The 12,514-nt window shown below is 46.5% G+C and overlaps 1 protein-coding gene across 1 annotated transcript in view; it reads right to left on the reverse strand.

Moving 5' to 3' along the window:
• The window catches only part of TRPM8 (transient receptor potential cation channel subfamily M member 8), a 40,667-nt gene extending 30,990 nt beyond the window's left edge, over positions 1-9,677 (reverse strand). The window contains exons 1-4 of the mRNA XM_064718437.1: positions 9,633-9,677; positions 4,948-5,052; positions 3,805-3,878; positions 2,241-2,397 (exon numbers count right to left, since the gene is read on the reverse strand). Coding sequence (XP_064574507.1) covers positions 2,241-2,397; positions 3,805-3,878; positions 4,948-5,052; positions 9,633-9,674 — 378 coding nt within the window. The 5' untranslated portion in view covers positions 9,675-9,677. The remainder of the gene's footprint in view (positions 1-2,240; positions 2,398-3,804; positions 3,879-4,947; positions 5,053-9,632) is intronic.
• Positions 9,678-12,514: the final 2,837 nt, after the last annotated feature.

Consider the following 12,514-nt stretch of genomic DNA (forward strand, 5'->3'; position numbering starts at 1 on the left):
GAGATGAAAAGGAGGAGCTTGGACCTGAACCATAGAGGATTTAATGTTGATTGCCCAGTACTTGCAGGAGAGCAAAATGAAAGGATTACTTCGAGAAGGAAATGTCACCACCTAAGAGACACTGAACTTGAATAAAAATATTCCTGTGCTCCAAGACAGGTTCCCAGAAGGAGTTAAAGCATTCAGGGCATCACAGAGGATGCTGAGCAGGCTCCAGCAGCTACACAGGAGAGCTGAGGGACTCACACAGCTTCTGCCCTAAGAAGCCTCAGTCTCACGAAGCTTTGGGTGTTTTTCTGGAGGGGAACCCCTATAGGAGAGGGGGGAGCTACCAGGAAATATACCCTGCCCATAGCGAAGTGTCAGCTCCAGGGCAGCCGGTGAACTGCTGGGCTCAGCCCCTCTCTCCTGCGAAGTGCAAGGATGCCATCTCGTGGTGCTGATGGATGCTGCTCCCAGCCAGGGATGGGATTCGGGAAGCCTTTCTGGGCTCTGGGCTCCCTGAACAGTAAATGCAGCGACTGAGATGCTCGTGGGTGTTACAGGATATGAGCAGCACTGCAGAAACGAAGAGCTCAAAAGTTGGACTTACAGAGGGTGGGATTTTATAGAATCCCAGAGTGGTTTGGGCTGAAAGGGAGCTTAAAGATTCTTTAGTCTCATCCTTGCCATGAGCACCTTCCACCGTCCCAGGCTGCTCCAAGTCCCATCCAGCCTGGCCTTGGGCACTTCCAAGGATCCAGGGGCAGCCACAGCTGCTCTGGGCAGTGACAGGGCCTGCCCACCCTGCCAGGGAACAATTCCTAATTCCCAATCTCCCATCCATCCCTGCCCTCTGGCAGTGGCAGCCATTCCCTGTGTCCTGTCCCTCCATCCCTTTTCCCCAGTCCCTCTCCAGCCCTCCTGGAGCCCCTTTAGGGACTCTGAGCTCTCCCTGGAGCCTTCTCCTCTCCAGGTGAGCACCCCCAGCTCTCCCAGCCTGTCCTCAAACCTCTTTATGGGTTTATTCACGTCTCATTTCTGCTCAGAACTTTTCTGGACTGGTGTGTCCTGAGAAGCACAGTTCAGGGTATAAAACTTCCCATCCCTCACTGGTAATTGACAGCAATTCTCAGGTCACCCTGAGTTTGAAGTTCTCCCTGCTGTGCATCCATAGAAAACACTTGGCAATCTTCAGGAGCAGCAGGTGCCTTGCTGTGTAGGGAATAAGAGCAGGGAATTACAATGTGATTCCAGCCAACATTCCAGTGGGATGGACTAGGAGACCTATGTGCAGTGTTTGAACAAAGAATGCTCTGAAATATGCACAGTGGCCTTGAGAGCCCACATGAAACAAATGAGGGCCCATGAACTGATTCCCAGAGTTGGAAGTGGGGAAGACACAACCTAAGGAAAGAACATTTAACCTTTGAGAAGTTTGAAATATTGCAAGAGAGCAAAGCACTTTCTGTTCCATTACAGTCACACAGCAGCTTACAACAAAGCAGGACAAAGCTAAAACGTGCACATCAAAAAATATGTGAAGTACATGGATCTGTTAAAGCCTGATTTGAAACTTGCAGTCTCATTTCCCACTCAAGTGCCTCTTATTTCTGCTACTTTGCATAAAACAAACCAAATTCATTTACATAGCAGGCTCTGATTTTCCTCATTATTTTGATTGTCCCAAGCAACCTGCACTGGTGTTAAATATCAGCCATTTAGAGGAGGCAGATGAGCTCAGCCACATGTGACTCCTCACAAGCACCAGTATAAATCACCAAAAACGGCAACAGCAGCTATTTTCTTCTTCCCACACCTCCACTGTCCACGCTCAGAGCAAAAACACAAGGAAAAAACCCCAACAAATGGAATAAAACTTTTGAAGTTCCACAGAAATCTTACATTCTTCCGGAACTCTCCACCATGGGAAATATTCAATATTAAATTGTTTATAGACCTGAGCAAGCTGGTCTATGAGGACATAAAATAATTCAGGGATTATTTTATATCCATTCACTCTCATTCATCCATTCTCCTGCCATGCCTGGAAAGAGATTTTCTTTTCAGTCCCATGACCAGCCTAACCAACAAGTAACACAGAAGGAATTATCCTTTGTTACCTATTTTCAGGGCTTGAAAAACAAGCTTGTGCCCTTTGTAGCTTCTCTCCTGCCATCAGAATAAAATCCATTTCACCTTCCTTGCTTTTGAGGAGCTTCCACAGGGCCCTCATGAATATCCTTAATATTTCCACTTACCTTTCCTCTTTTTCCCAAGTTTTCAAACTGAATGTCCCCAAAGGCATCAGTAGGCAGCTCCTTGGTGTGCTTCTTGTAGTTCCATTTCTCAGTGGTGTTAACCTGGGTGCCCTCTATGTGCTGATTTTCAGGGTATCCACATTTACATAAGTTGCCCCTGAAAGAAGAGGGAATAGGCATCCCTGAGGAACCCTGAGCACAGAAAAGTGAGCTCTGCCAGCAAGGAAAGCAGCAGGTGGAGCTACAGAACCAGTTGTGCGTGGGACTCTACTGGGATTTAGCACCTGACAAAGCAGAGCAGCACCTGATCATGGTTCCTCCCCCAAACCTGCTTCTGCCCAGCACTGGGAAGAGGAACCCAGCTCAGGAACCAGGCTGTGCTGAGGGGTTTCCTCCCCTCTTTGTGCTCTTAACCACACAGGATGAGTTCACTGCATCTCCTCTCCCAGGTGACAAGTGACAGGACAGGTGAAAAAGGCCTCAGGTTGTGCCAGGGGAAGTTCAGATTGGATATCAGGGGGGAAAAATTGCATGGAAAGGGGTGTCAGGCATTGGCACAGGCTGCCCAGGGTGGTGGTGCAGCCACCATCCCTAGAAGTATTCCAAAATCACATGGATGTGGCACTTGAGGGCATGCTTTAGTGGTGGTGCTGGGCTGACTTGGTTTTGAAGGTCCTCTCCACAGCCCGCATTCCTGCTTCCACACAGGACATGGAGCAGGGGGAACTGCTTGTCTCCTTTGGAAAGGTTTCTTTTACTCTGCTGTACCTTGCAAATGAAACCAGCTTACCTTAAAAATACCTAGACAAAAATAACCCAGCAAGTCCTGCAATCCTCTCCCAGAGGGCTTGCAGGAAGAGAAGCTGATGAGCACCAGCTCCTCCATCCATTGTTGGTGCCTTGCCAGACATCCCATTTTTGGTGGCAGAGGAGGACCCTGAGTGAGACTTTCTGAAATGAGACTAATTTCCCTCCCAGCTTCAGAGAAGAGTGGTGTCAGAGAGCCCTCAGAGCTCAATATCAGCATTTCTGCAGCTGTATTTGTTTGATCACTTTTCTCCTGAGACAAAAAAACCACCCCAAAACCACAAAGCAGCATTATGGTCCTCAAACCAGCACTGCACTGGTACCTGTGCCTGAAAATGGAGCCAGTTTAATGCCCTGTCTTAAGAGAACATCAGCCTGAGCAAAACTTAGTGCCTGTGCATGAAATTTGTGATTTGGGTTTAAAAGGAAAATTTAAATTATGCAAACCTCTCATGCATACACTTTGCCATACACCAATATCAGTGCTGCATCCTTCAAGCATCCCATTGCCCCAGGTATGCTTCAAATAGGGAATTTGATATTAAACCCTGTGACACAGCTGCTGGAAGATGAGATCCCTAGTTTTGCATCAAGTTACTTGTGGAGTGACTCAAACAATGGGACTGAGGTGAGATTGCACTGCTAGATTCAAGCTCTGAACAAAAACCCCAAACTTTTCTCCCTGCCTTTGCAGACAGAAATCCCCTCATGCACCAGCCCCCCATTCTTGAAAAACAAGAGAAAAATATCTCCTTACATGGACTTGGTGTCCTTTGTAAAAAAGACACATTCTCTCTTCTTAAAGTTTTCTTGGATGAAGTTGGCCAAATCCTGGAAGATAAATTTTAGAAGTTTATTTCTGATAACTCACAAAACAGAAGAGACCTCAGTAACATCACAGTCAGTGTGAACACAAAGATACTGCTTAAAACACTATGGCAAACATTCTTCCCAATGGTAAAAAGAAAAAATAAAGGTAAAAAAGAGAACACTGGAACGTTCTTTAGGGTAGGGGCTGTTTTAATTCAACACACAGACCCCAGCAGGAGCTCAGAACAACTTCAAGTCCTCCTTTATGGGAGCTCAGTGAAATGTGAAGTCTCTCCAGCTTGTTTAACCATTAACTCTGCTATTAACCTTGAAACTCAAATTCATCCCTCATCTGCCTCTGTGAGCTAAGAAAGCAAAGAGAAATTCTCACTTGCTCATGAAGTGTTGGGGGTTTTTTGTTTGCTTTTAAGTATAGTTAGATTTGCAGGGCAAGATTTCACCTGGGACACAAAGGGAAGACAGGCAGCCATAGTTCAGTTGTTCGACACAGCACTTGTGGTTAAACAGCAGGTAGAAAAAGTTATTCCAAGCCGAAAAAAACATTACAAGCATTATACCCAAAGCAAGGAAAATGGAAGGGAACGCATTCAACCAGTAAAAGTCACAACAGTGCAAGACCAAAAAAATAAAAGGAGAGGGAAGCAATTGCTGAAGTCCTAAGGATTGGCCATATTAGGGCGTTCTGCAAACCCATCAGGAGCAGAGAATCTGCGACACAATTGCTGGAGTCAGCAATCTTTCAGGCATGAAAGGATGTTTAACAGAACCATATGTTGGCTGCCTTGGCCATCAAGCTGGTTCTTTACACAGACAAATTTGTCTCTTGCTGCCACCTGGGAGGCGGTTTAAAACCAGAAGTGATGGAGAAAGCACAATGAAGAGCTACAGGGCTCAAAAGGAAGGCAATAAACCCTCAGGGTTTAACCGTGTCAGCTGCTGCTTGAGGGTCACTGGTTAGGAAAGTGTCTCCACAAAGGGGAAAGTGACAAATCCATCACATCCTGCCCTGACCTGAGCGAATTCACCACTGTGGCCCCTCACAAGACAGCAGAGTGTACCAGGTACTCACAGCATCGCTGCAAGCCACGTCTATGCTGCGAGACATGCTGGAATAGAGGAGCCTGGAGCTCTCAAAATTGCCATTCCTTCGGTGCCTCATGCTGCCCATGGAAGCCTGGAAAAGCACGGTAGAGGGGGAGATGGAGGAGAACCAGACAACAGCAAGGGCACTTTGTGCCCTAGCAAGGCAAGGAAGAGGTTGTTTGAATCCAGCAAAAAGAATTAGGAAGGAGATTATTCCTAAAGTGAGAAACAAAAATTTAGAAAATATATTTTCTGTTATTCCATACCACAAAGAAACTTTCTTTTATCTTTCCCGTCCCCAAAGTCAACATCCTTTGAGAAAGGAACATACCTTAAGAGCCATCTCATTCAGTTCATTCCCATATTTTAACTCTTTTGTCTCTGATAAGAAAGCTCGGGCTTATATACATGAACAGTCCTTAATCCAATGTATTTGCAAATAAAAGGGGATATTAAAGAAACGCTTCAGGCACAGAGGAAAACCTGCAGTGTTAAAGCAGTTGGCCCAGCAGAGGAGCTTAGAGAAGCAGCACCCACCACTGATCCCACTCCTGGAACAAGGACAGTCAATGTGCAAACCAAAGAGCAAGTGGATTTAAAGGATATTGGATCCAAAATTTAGGGAGTGACCTGTGGAAGCAAACACATTTCAATTGCCCTCCGAAGCAGATCTCTGTGTTGAAGTCACTGTCTTTGAAGGAGCATCACTGCACTTGCAGCAAAGCACAGAACAAAATCATATTTATTATAATATAAATATTTCAATTCCCTTCATGCCACTCTGTGAATAATATTGGCAAAGGCCTTTTCCTGAAAGAAAAGCTGTCAGCCAGTGAACATGGGGAGCTCAGAGCCTACCTGTACTTCCATCACTGTTTTCTTTCTCTCCTGCCTGTGTACTCTGAGTTTGCCCCTGGGGTAACATTGCCACTGCATGGCACACAAAGCACCCCTCCAGGCACAGCATCACTGAAGCATCACCCTGTAAATACAGAGCTCCTGAGGGCCAGGAACCAGCAAGTGTGAACATTTCCTTGGGGCACTCCACACAGGAGGAATGGCACAGGCAGTGGGAAGCTGCAGCTTCAGTAAACATAATTGATAGGATGTGATGTGAGCAAGCCCCCAAAGCAGTAAGAAACAGCAACTTTCCACAAAGACACAAATATTTATGTGTTGTGGTTATTTTTAAAATCCTTTGAAAAACATTTCCTGTTGAGGGGGAGCATGATCCAAACACCAAGCAAGGATCCAACACAAAAACGGATCCAAACATGAACCAAGGATCCAAACACAAAAAAGGATCCAGACACAAATAGAGGATCCAAGCACCAAACAAGGATCCAAACATGAACTGAGGAGCCAAACACAAATCTAGGATCCAAATTCAAATCAAGGATCCAAACAAGAATTGAGGATCCAAACAAAATTGAGGATCCAAACAAGAATCCAGGATCCAAACAAGAATCAAGGATCCAAACACAATTTGGATGTTGTTCACTGTGCATGGCAGAAGCTCTCAGCTGCTTCCCCCAAATTCTGCAGCATGCCCAGGGATCTGTGCCACTCTATCACTGATAAGTGATGGAAGAGCACAGAAAAAAACCCCTCCTCCTTCCTAGCTCCTGCACAGAACAGGAATGATTTCAACCCAAGGAAAGGAAAAAAAGGCTGGAAAGTGAATGGCTGGAAGGCTGGGCCCAGAAAGGAGGGAACAGAATTAAATCCAGCTGGTGGCCAGTCACCAGTGGGGCTCCCCAGGGCTCAGTACTGGGCCCAGCTCTGTTTAATATTTTTATCTTTATCAGGGATGTGGCTGAGGGGATGGAGGGCACCCTCAGGGAGCTGCAGACACAGAGCTGGTGGGATGTGGATCTGCTGGAGGGCAGGAAGGCTCTGCACAGGGATCCATGGGCCAGCAAGGCCAAGGGCCAGCTCCTTGTGAGCCCATGGGACACTGCAGGCTCAGGGAGGAGCAGCTGGGAAGCTGGAAAAGGCCCTGGCAGTGCAGGTGACAGGGCTGGAAAAGGCCCTGGCAGTGTGGGTCACAGGGCTGGAGAAGGCCCTGGCAGTGGCAGGGAGGACAGGGCTGGAAAAGGCCCTGGCAGTGCAGGGACAGGGCTGGAAAAGGCCCTGGCAGTGCTGGGTACAGGGCTGGAAAAGGCCCTGGCAGTGAGGGGACAGGGCTGGAAAAGGCCCTGGTGCGTGGGACTGGGCTGGAAAAGGCCCTGGTGCGGGGGACAGGGCTGGAAAAGGCCCTGGCGGTGCTGGGGACAGGGCTGGAAAAGGCCCTGGCAGTGCTGGGGACAGGGCTGGAAAAGGCCCTGGCGGTGCGGGTGACAGGGCTGGACACGAGGTCATGGCCCCCAGGCTGCGCCAGCCGTGGTGTGACACCCCCAGGGCAGGGATTGTCCCCAGGGCTGGCCCTGCTGAGGCCCCTCCAGGGCTGGGGCCAGCCCTGGGCACTCACTGCCAGAGGGACCCTGAGGGGACACTGGAGAATGGCCAGGGCAGGGAATGGAGCCCCAGGAGGGGCTGAGGGAGCTGGGCAGGGGCTCAGCCTGGAGCAAAGGAGGCTCAGGGGGTCCCTTGTGGCTCTGCACAGCTCCTGACAGGAGGGGACAGCCGGGGGGTCGGGCTGTGCTCCAGGGAACAGGGACAGGAGCAGAGGGAACGGCCTCAGGCTGGGCCAGGGCAGGTTCAGGGTGGATTTTGGGATAAATTGAATCCCTCAAACGGTTGGCAGGCACCAGAACCAGTGGAGGGCATCACTTTCCACAGAGCCCCACCACAGCAATTTGGGACCCTCAGCCCAGAGGAACAATAACTACTGCTAAAAATAGGTTGGAAACTGTTGTAAAACAGTTGATAATTGTTAAGCATGTACTGTTAGTTGAGTTATTATAATGTAAAAGGGGTTAAAAGGGTAGTTATAAGAAATCCAGTACTCAACGTACCATAACACACTTCAGTAAAGTGCACCACGAGCCAGCCTGGACAGAACTGTCATGGGCCAATCAAGGCCTGAAACCTTCATGCAAATGAAGGATCCAAAAAGAAAACCAATCCCAAGGGATAAAAAACAGGACTAAAAGGGGCTTCTGACCTACTGAATTTGTACCTCTCCACCAGGAACATGGGGGCTGCTGAAGAAGCCCCAGTGCCGTCCTCAACGGGAGCACTCCTGCTCAGCCTGCGGGTCCCCTTGCTTTAGGACTTTTCTTTTTATCATAGTAAATGCTGAAATCACTTTTAGCCCCAGGAGTGTGGTCCCGTTTTTAACAGCTCCCACCCCCTTTACTCTGAACCCCTTTGTTGGGTGATCTCTTCATCTGTGATCCCAAAGTGACCAAGGAGGAAAACTCGACTGGCAGAGAATAAGGGACCCAAAACTGGTCAGCAACAGTAATCAATAATGTGGGAATATTTATTCCAAAACTGTTATCTCTGACAGGGCAGGCTTCTCAAATAGGATAATAAGGAGAAGGGGGAAGCTGTACACAAAATACAGAGGGGCTCAGGGCTGGCACACATCACAGGGACATGAAAAAACACCTTGACAGCCACAGGCATCAAGAAACTCCATGAAACTGCAACTTGGTTTAAGGACACAGGCAATTCTGCACTGGGAGATGTATTTCCTAATAACCCAGAAAGCCATTCTTAATATTTCATATGATTAATGTTCAGTGTAAAGATGGTTTTAAAGCTGTAATTCAAGATAAAAGCTCCACGGAGGGAAATAACATTTAGGTCTGGATCTACGCAACTTATTTATTGACAGCTTTACTTTCATTGTTGATTTGCTTAATAAAATTTAACACCAGAAAAGTGACTATGGACATAACTGCACAGCGAGGAGATTAAAAGGGAACAAGAGCATTAAATTATTAATTCCAAACACTACAGGATTTCAAGTTTGCCTTGCTGCTTAAGTAAATAATTTATAAGAACGAACAAACAAACTGAAGAAAGTTAGTGAGAGTGCAAAGAGCCCCCCTGAAAACCTGGTATTTAATTTTAAATTCTGAAAAGCCTCATTGATAACACAGTGTTTAGCTGATACCAGTGAGGATGCTCATTAACTCGGTGAGTGTTGGAGATAACACTGCAGTTATACATATTTTTAAATATGCGACACAGCTGCAGTCCACAGAACAGGCAAACTATTCTTTTGCTAACACATTTCCAACCCATTAAATTAAATATATAAGATACTCAAAGCATTGAAGTGTAACTTTCTTAAAACAACATATATTGAGAATAATAAGCATTGGATAAACTCCAAAATAATCCTCTAAAGTGTAAGACTGTAACTTCCGCGGTGATTCAAGGAGCATATCCAAGGAAATCTTCAGCCTGAGGTGACTTTAAAAAAGAGGGAAAAAAGAGAAAAAATATCTAGTTCTAAAGAGAAAAATTAAGAGGCTTTCAGAAACTTGCCTGCAATTAAAAAAACCAAGACCAGCTCCATTCTCAGGAAGCTCCCAGACACACTTAGCCACTATTTGCTTTAACAATTCCCAAAATTGGCTTTACATGAAACCTCTCCAGGTTACAGCAGAGGATGCGCTGAACTTCAGCTGCACCCTCTCACACAACTTCAGCAAATCCAAAGTATATTCACTTAAGGACATAAAAATCCACATTTAATCAGCAGCACAGACTTACCACAGTGTCCAGAACGTGCCCCAGGACTCCTTCTGCAATCATGACTCCGAGAGGATGCTCTGAAATACTCGGGCGGGCAAAGCCCCACCTTTATCTGTGTCATGCCTTCCTTTTAAGGGAGGGAGGGATCGTGGCCAGGAGCAGCAGAGTTATTCACCAGCTCCTAATGAAGGCTTAATTGCAGCAGGGAGCAGGGATGGCAGCTCGGGTTATTTGTGACAGAGATGTTTGCTGTCCCACCTGCTGCTGCCCAGGGGCTGCAGAAACAGATAGCACTGCAGCTCCTTTGCAGTGAAAAAGGAGTAAAAAGCCAGGAGTAGAAGGAAACGCTTGTGGGAATAAATAATTAGATTTTAATGTAGCAGATGATAATGAAGCAGCTGTAAAATCAACACCTATTAATCTAATTTACTACAAGGTTGTTGAAGCACTGTTGAGTGCAATAGAGGATTTTTAAAGTGTTTTTACTCAACAAAAATCAGACTCAGTTCCTTAATTTTTGTTTGACACTTGGCATGGAGTAATCTGGTCTTCTCCTGCCTTTGACTTAAAGCTTTTCACTCAGGTAAAAGCAATTTCTATAGCTGTGATATTCAGTGGCTCCATGGAGAGATGGATTGCTCCCAGGCCGCCTTCCTTGCAGAAAGCAGTGCTACCCCATTTGCTGCTGGAGAACCTTCTACTGCCTTTCAATCACCCAGTTTGGACCAGTTTAGGCCAGGCTGGATGGGGCTTGGAGCAACCTGGTCTAGTGGAAGGGTCCCTGCCCATGGAATGGGGTGGAAAATTTGAGTTTTGAGAGTCCCTTCAAACTTAAATCACTTCAGGATTTTAAGTCTCAGAGTCATCTTTCCTTCTGTGATGGAAGGTAGGTTTATTTGTCTTAAATCTCACATTACCTTGGCATGTGCACGTGTGCATTTTCATGAATTATCGCTTAGGGCCTTCACCCCACATGGCAGCATCTAACAGCTCCCTAAAACGTGTGCGTGGAGAAAGACAGAACACATGCAGTGATCCACTGCTCCTAAGGAACATAAAGAAAACAGATTTCAAGGACTTGAAGGTAAACCTGAGGAGGAGCTAAATAGCTCCTGTTCATTTTCTGGCATCTTGTTTCCCTAAAGCAGAGTTTTCATGGACAGCAGCACTGTGGTCATGCAGCAACATCGCTGAAGTACTGAACACAAATCTGTGGTTCATACCTGCAGAGAGTCCCTTAATCACTGCCCTGTGAAACCTGCCTGGCTGGCAACTCTCAAGAAAAATAACTACTCTGTACATAAATGGAGAGCTCAGATATTCCTCTAAAAATGTTAATGCACAGTTGAGGAACAAACCCTTCTGCCTGGTCCTCTTAGGTAGAGCCAGCCTGGAAAAGAGAGATTTTTGGGGCCACTTTACTGTTCTCAAGTAAGAAATTTGGTATCCCAAACATAAGACAAAAATGCTCCCTGAAAGTTCTTAGAGTAATCAATATTTCCCAAAGACAAGAGCACCTCCGTGGGCAATAATTCACACTTTCCAGCATTCCTGCACTCTTGCTTTGAGAATACACATACAGCTATTCCAAATCTACAGGAAAATGTTAATATTTACTGTATTCCAGCAAAATCAGGGCTGACTCCCGCAGAGATTTCAGTGAGATTTTGCCAAACTGCACAGCACTCCTGTCTCTCCCAATTTACAGAAGTTATGTAATTCTGGGTTTGGATCAGACAGAGCTATTTGTGAACAACCAAAAGAAAAGGTGTTGTTATGGATCCTGGCCAAAGAGCTCTGTGTCTTTCTGGTGAACAAGCAAAAGCTTTACATCCTCAGGATCAGAATCCTTGTCCTCTATGCAGCAATCAAAATGCAGCAAGCACTTGTATTACTAAGAAGTGGGAATTCACATAGATACAAAAATATTTTCCATTGTATTGAGAGCAGTGAAGAGACTGGGAAGAAAAAAGCTTCTTCTGCATCTGAATGCACCTTCTGATTGTTTAAAATGAAGTGTAAAGCCAGAGAGCAGCTTTAAGGAAAATGGTGCCTGAAGAGCTACGGGGATTTGAGCCCTGCAGCCCCCACTGTGCACAAAAATAGCTACAATGGGATTTAATTCTGTGGCTGGCAGGAAATCACTTTCTCTCCCAGAACCTGTGAAAGCTTGAGAGTGACTTTTTGTGGGTGAGAGCAGAATTGACAATTGTACCTGTGAAATCAAGTGACATCAGAGAATCCCAGAATGGTTTGGGTTGAAAGGGACCTAAGAGCCCATCCCATCCCATCCCATCCCATCCCATCCCATCCATGGGCAGGGACACCTCCCACTGTCCCAGGCTGCTCCAAGCCCCATCCAGCCTGGCCTTGGGCACTGCCAGGGATCCAGGGGCAGCCACAGCTGCTCTGGGCACCCTGTGCCAGGGCCTGCCCGCCCTCACAGGGGAGAATTTCTTGCTATCATCTCATCTAAATCTCTCTTCTCTCATTTTAAAACCACTTCCCCTTGTCCTATTACTCTATCGTTGGCTGACAGCACTGAGATCATCATTACTGGCCATGAAATCCCTTTTTAGGAGCAAAGGGTTTTTGGCTAAGCTTTGGGCACACCTTGTAACAACCTGGGATAGTGGAAGGTGGCCATGCCCACGTCAGAGGGTGGAAGAAGATGGGCTTTGAGGTCCCTTCCAACCCTCACCACTGTGGGATTCTATAATTATTATCCCACTGCTGCAAGGCAGTGTCTTACTGGAGGTTTGTGTGTGGGGTTTCAAAGCTTAGACTCCACAGAATCCAATGGTTAAAAGTATGATGGATCAAAAAGGCAAAAAAACCTAATACTTACTCTGTGGAGTGCTAATCATGACCATTCCCTCATCTCAGCTCTCCCCATGGAC

The sequence above is a fragment of the Zonotrichia leucophrys genome, chromosome 7 (genome assembly GCF_028769735.1).
Source record: "Zonotrichia leucophrys gambelii isolate GWCS_2022_RI chromosome 7, RI_Zleu_2.0, whole genome shotgun sequence".
In the NCBI taxonomy this organism is placed as follows: Eukaryota; Metazoa; Chordata; class Aves; order Passeriformes; family Passerellidae; genus Zonotrichia; species Zonotrichia leucophrys.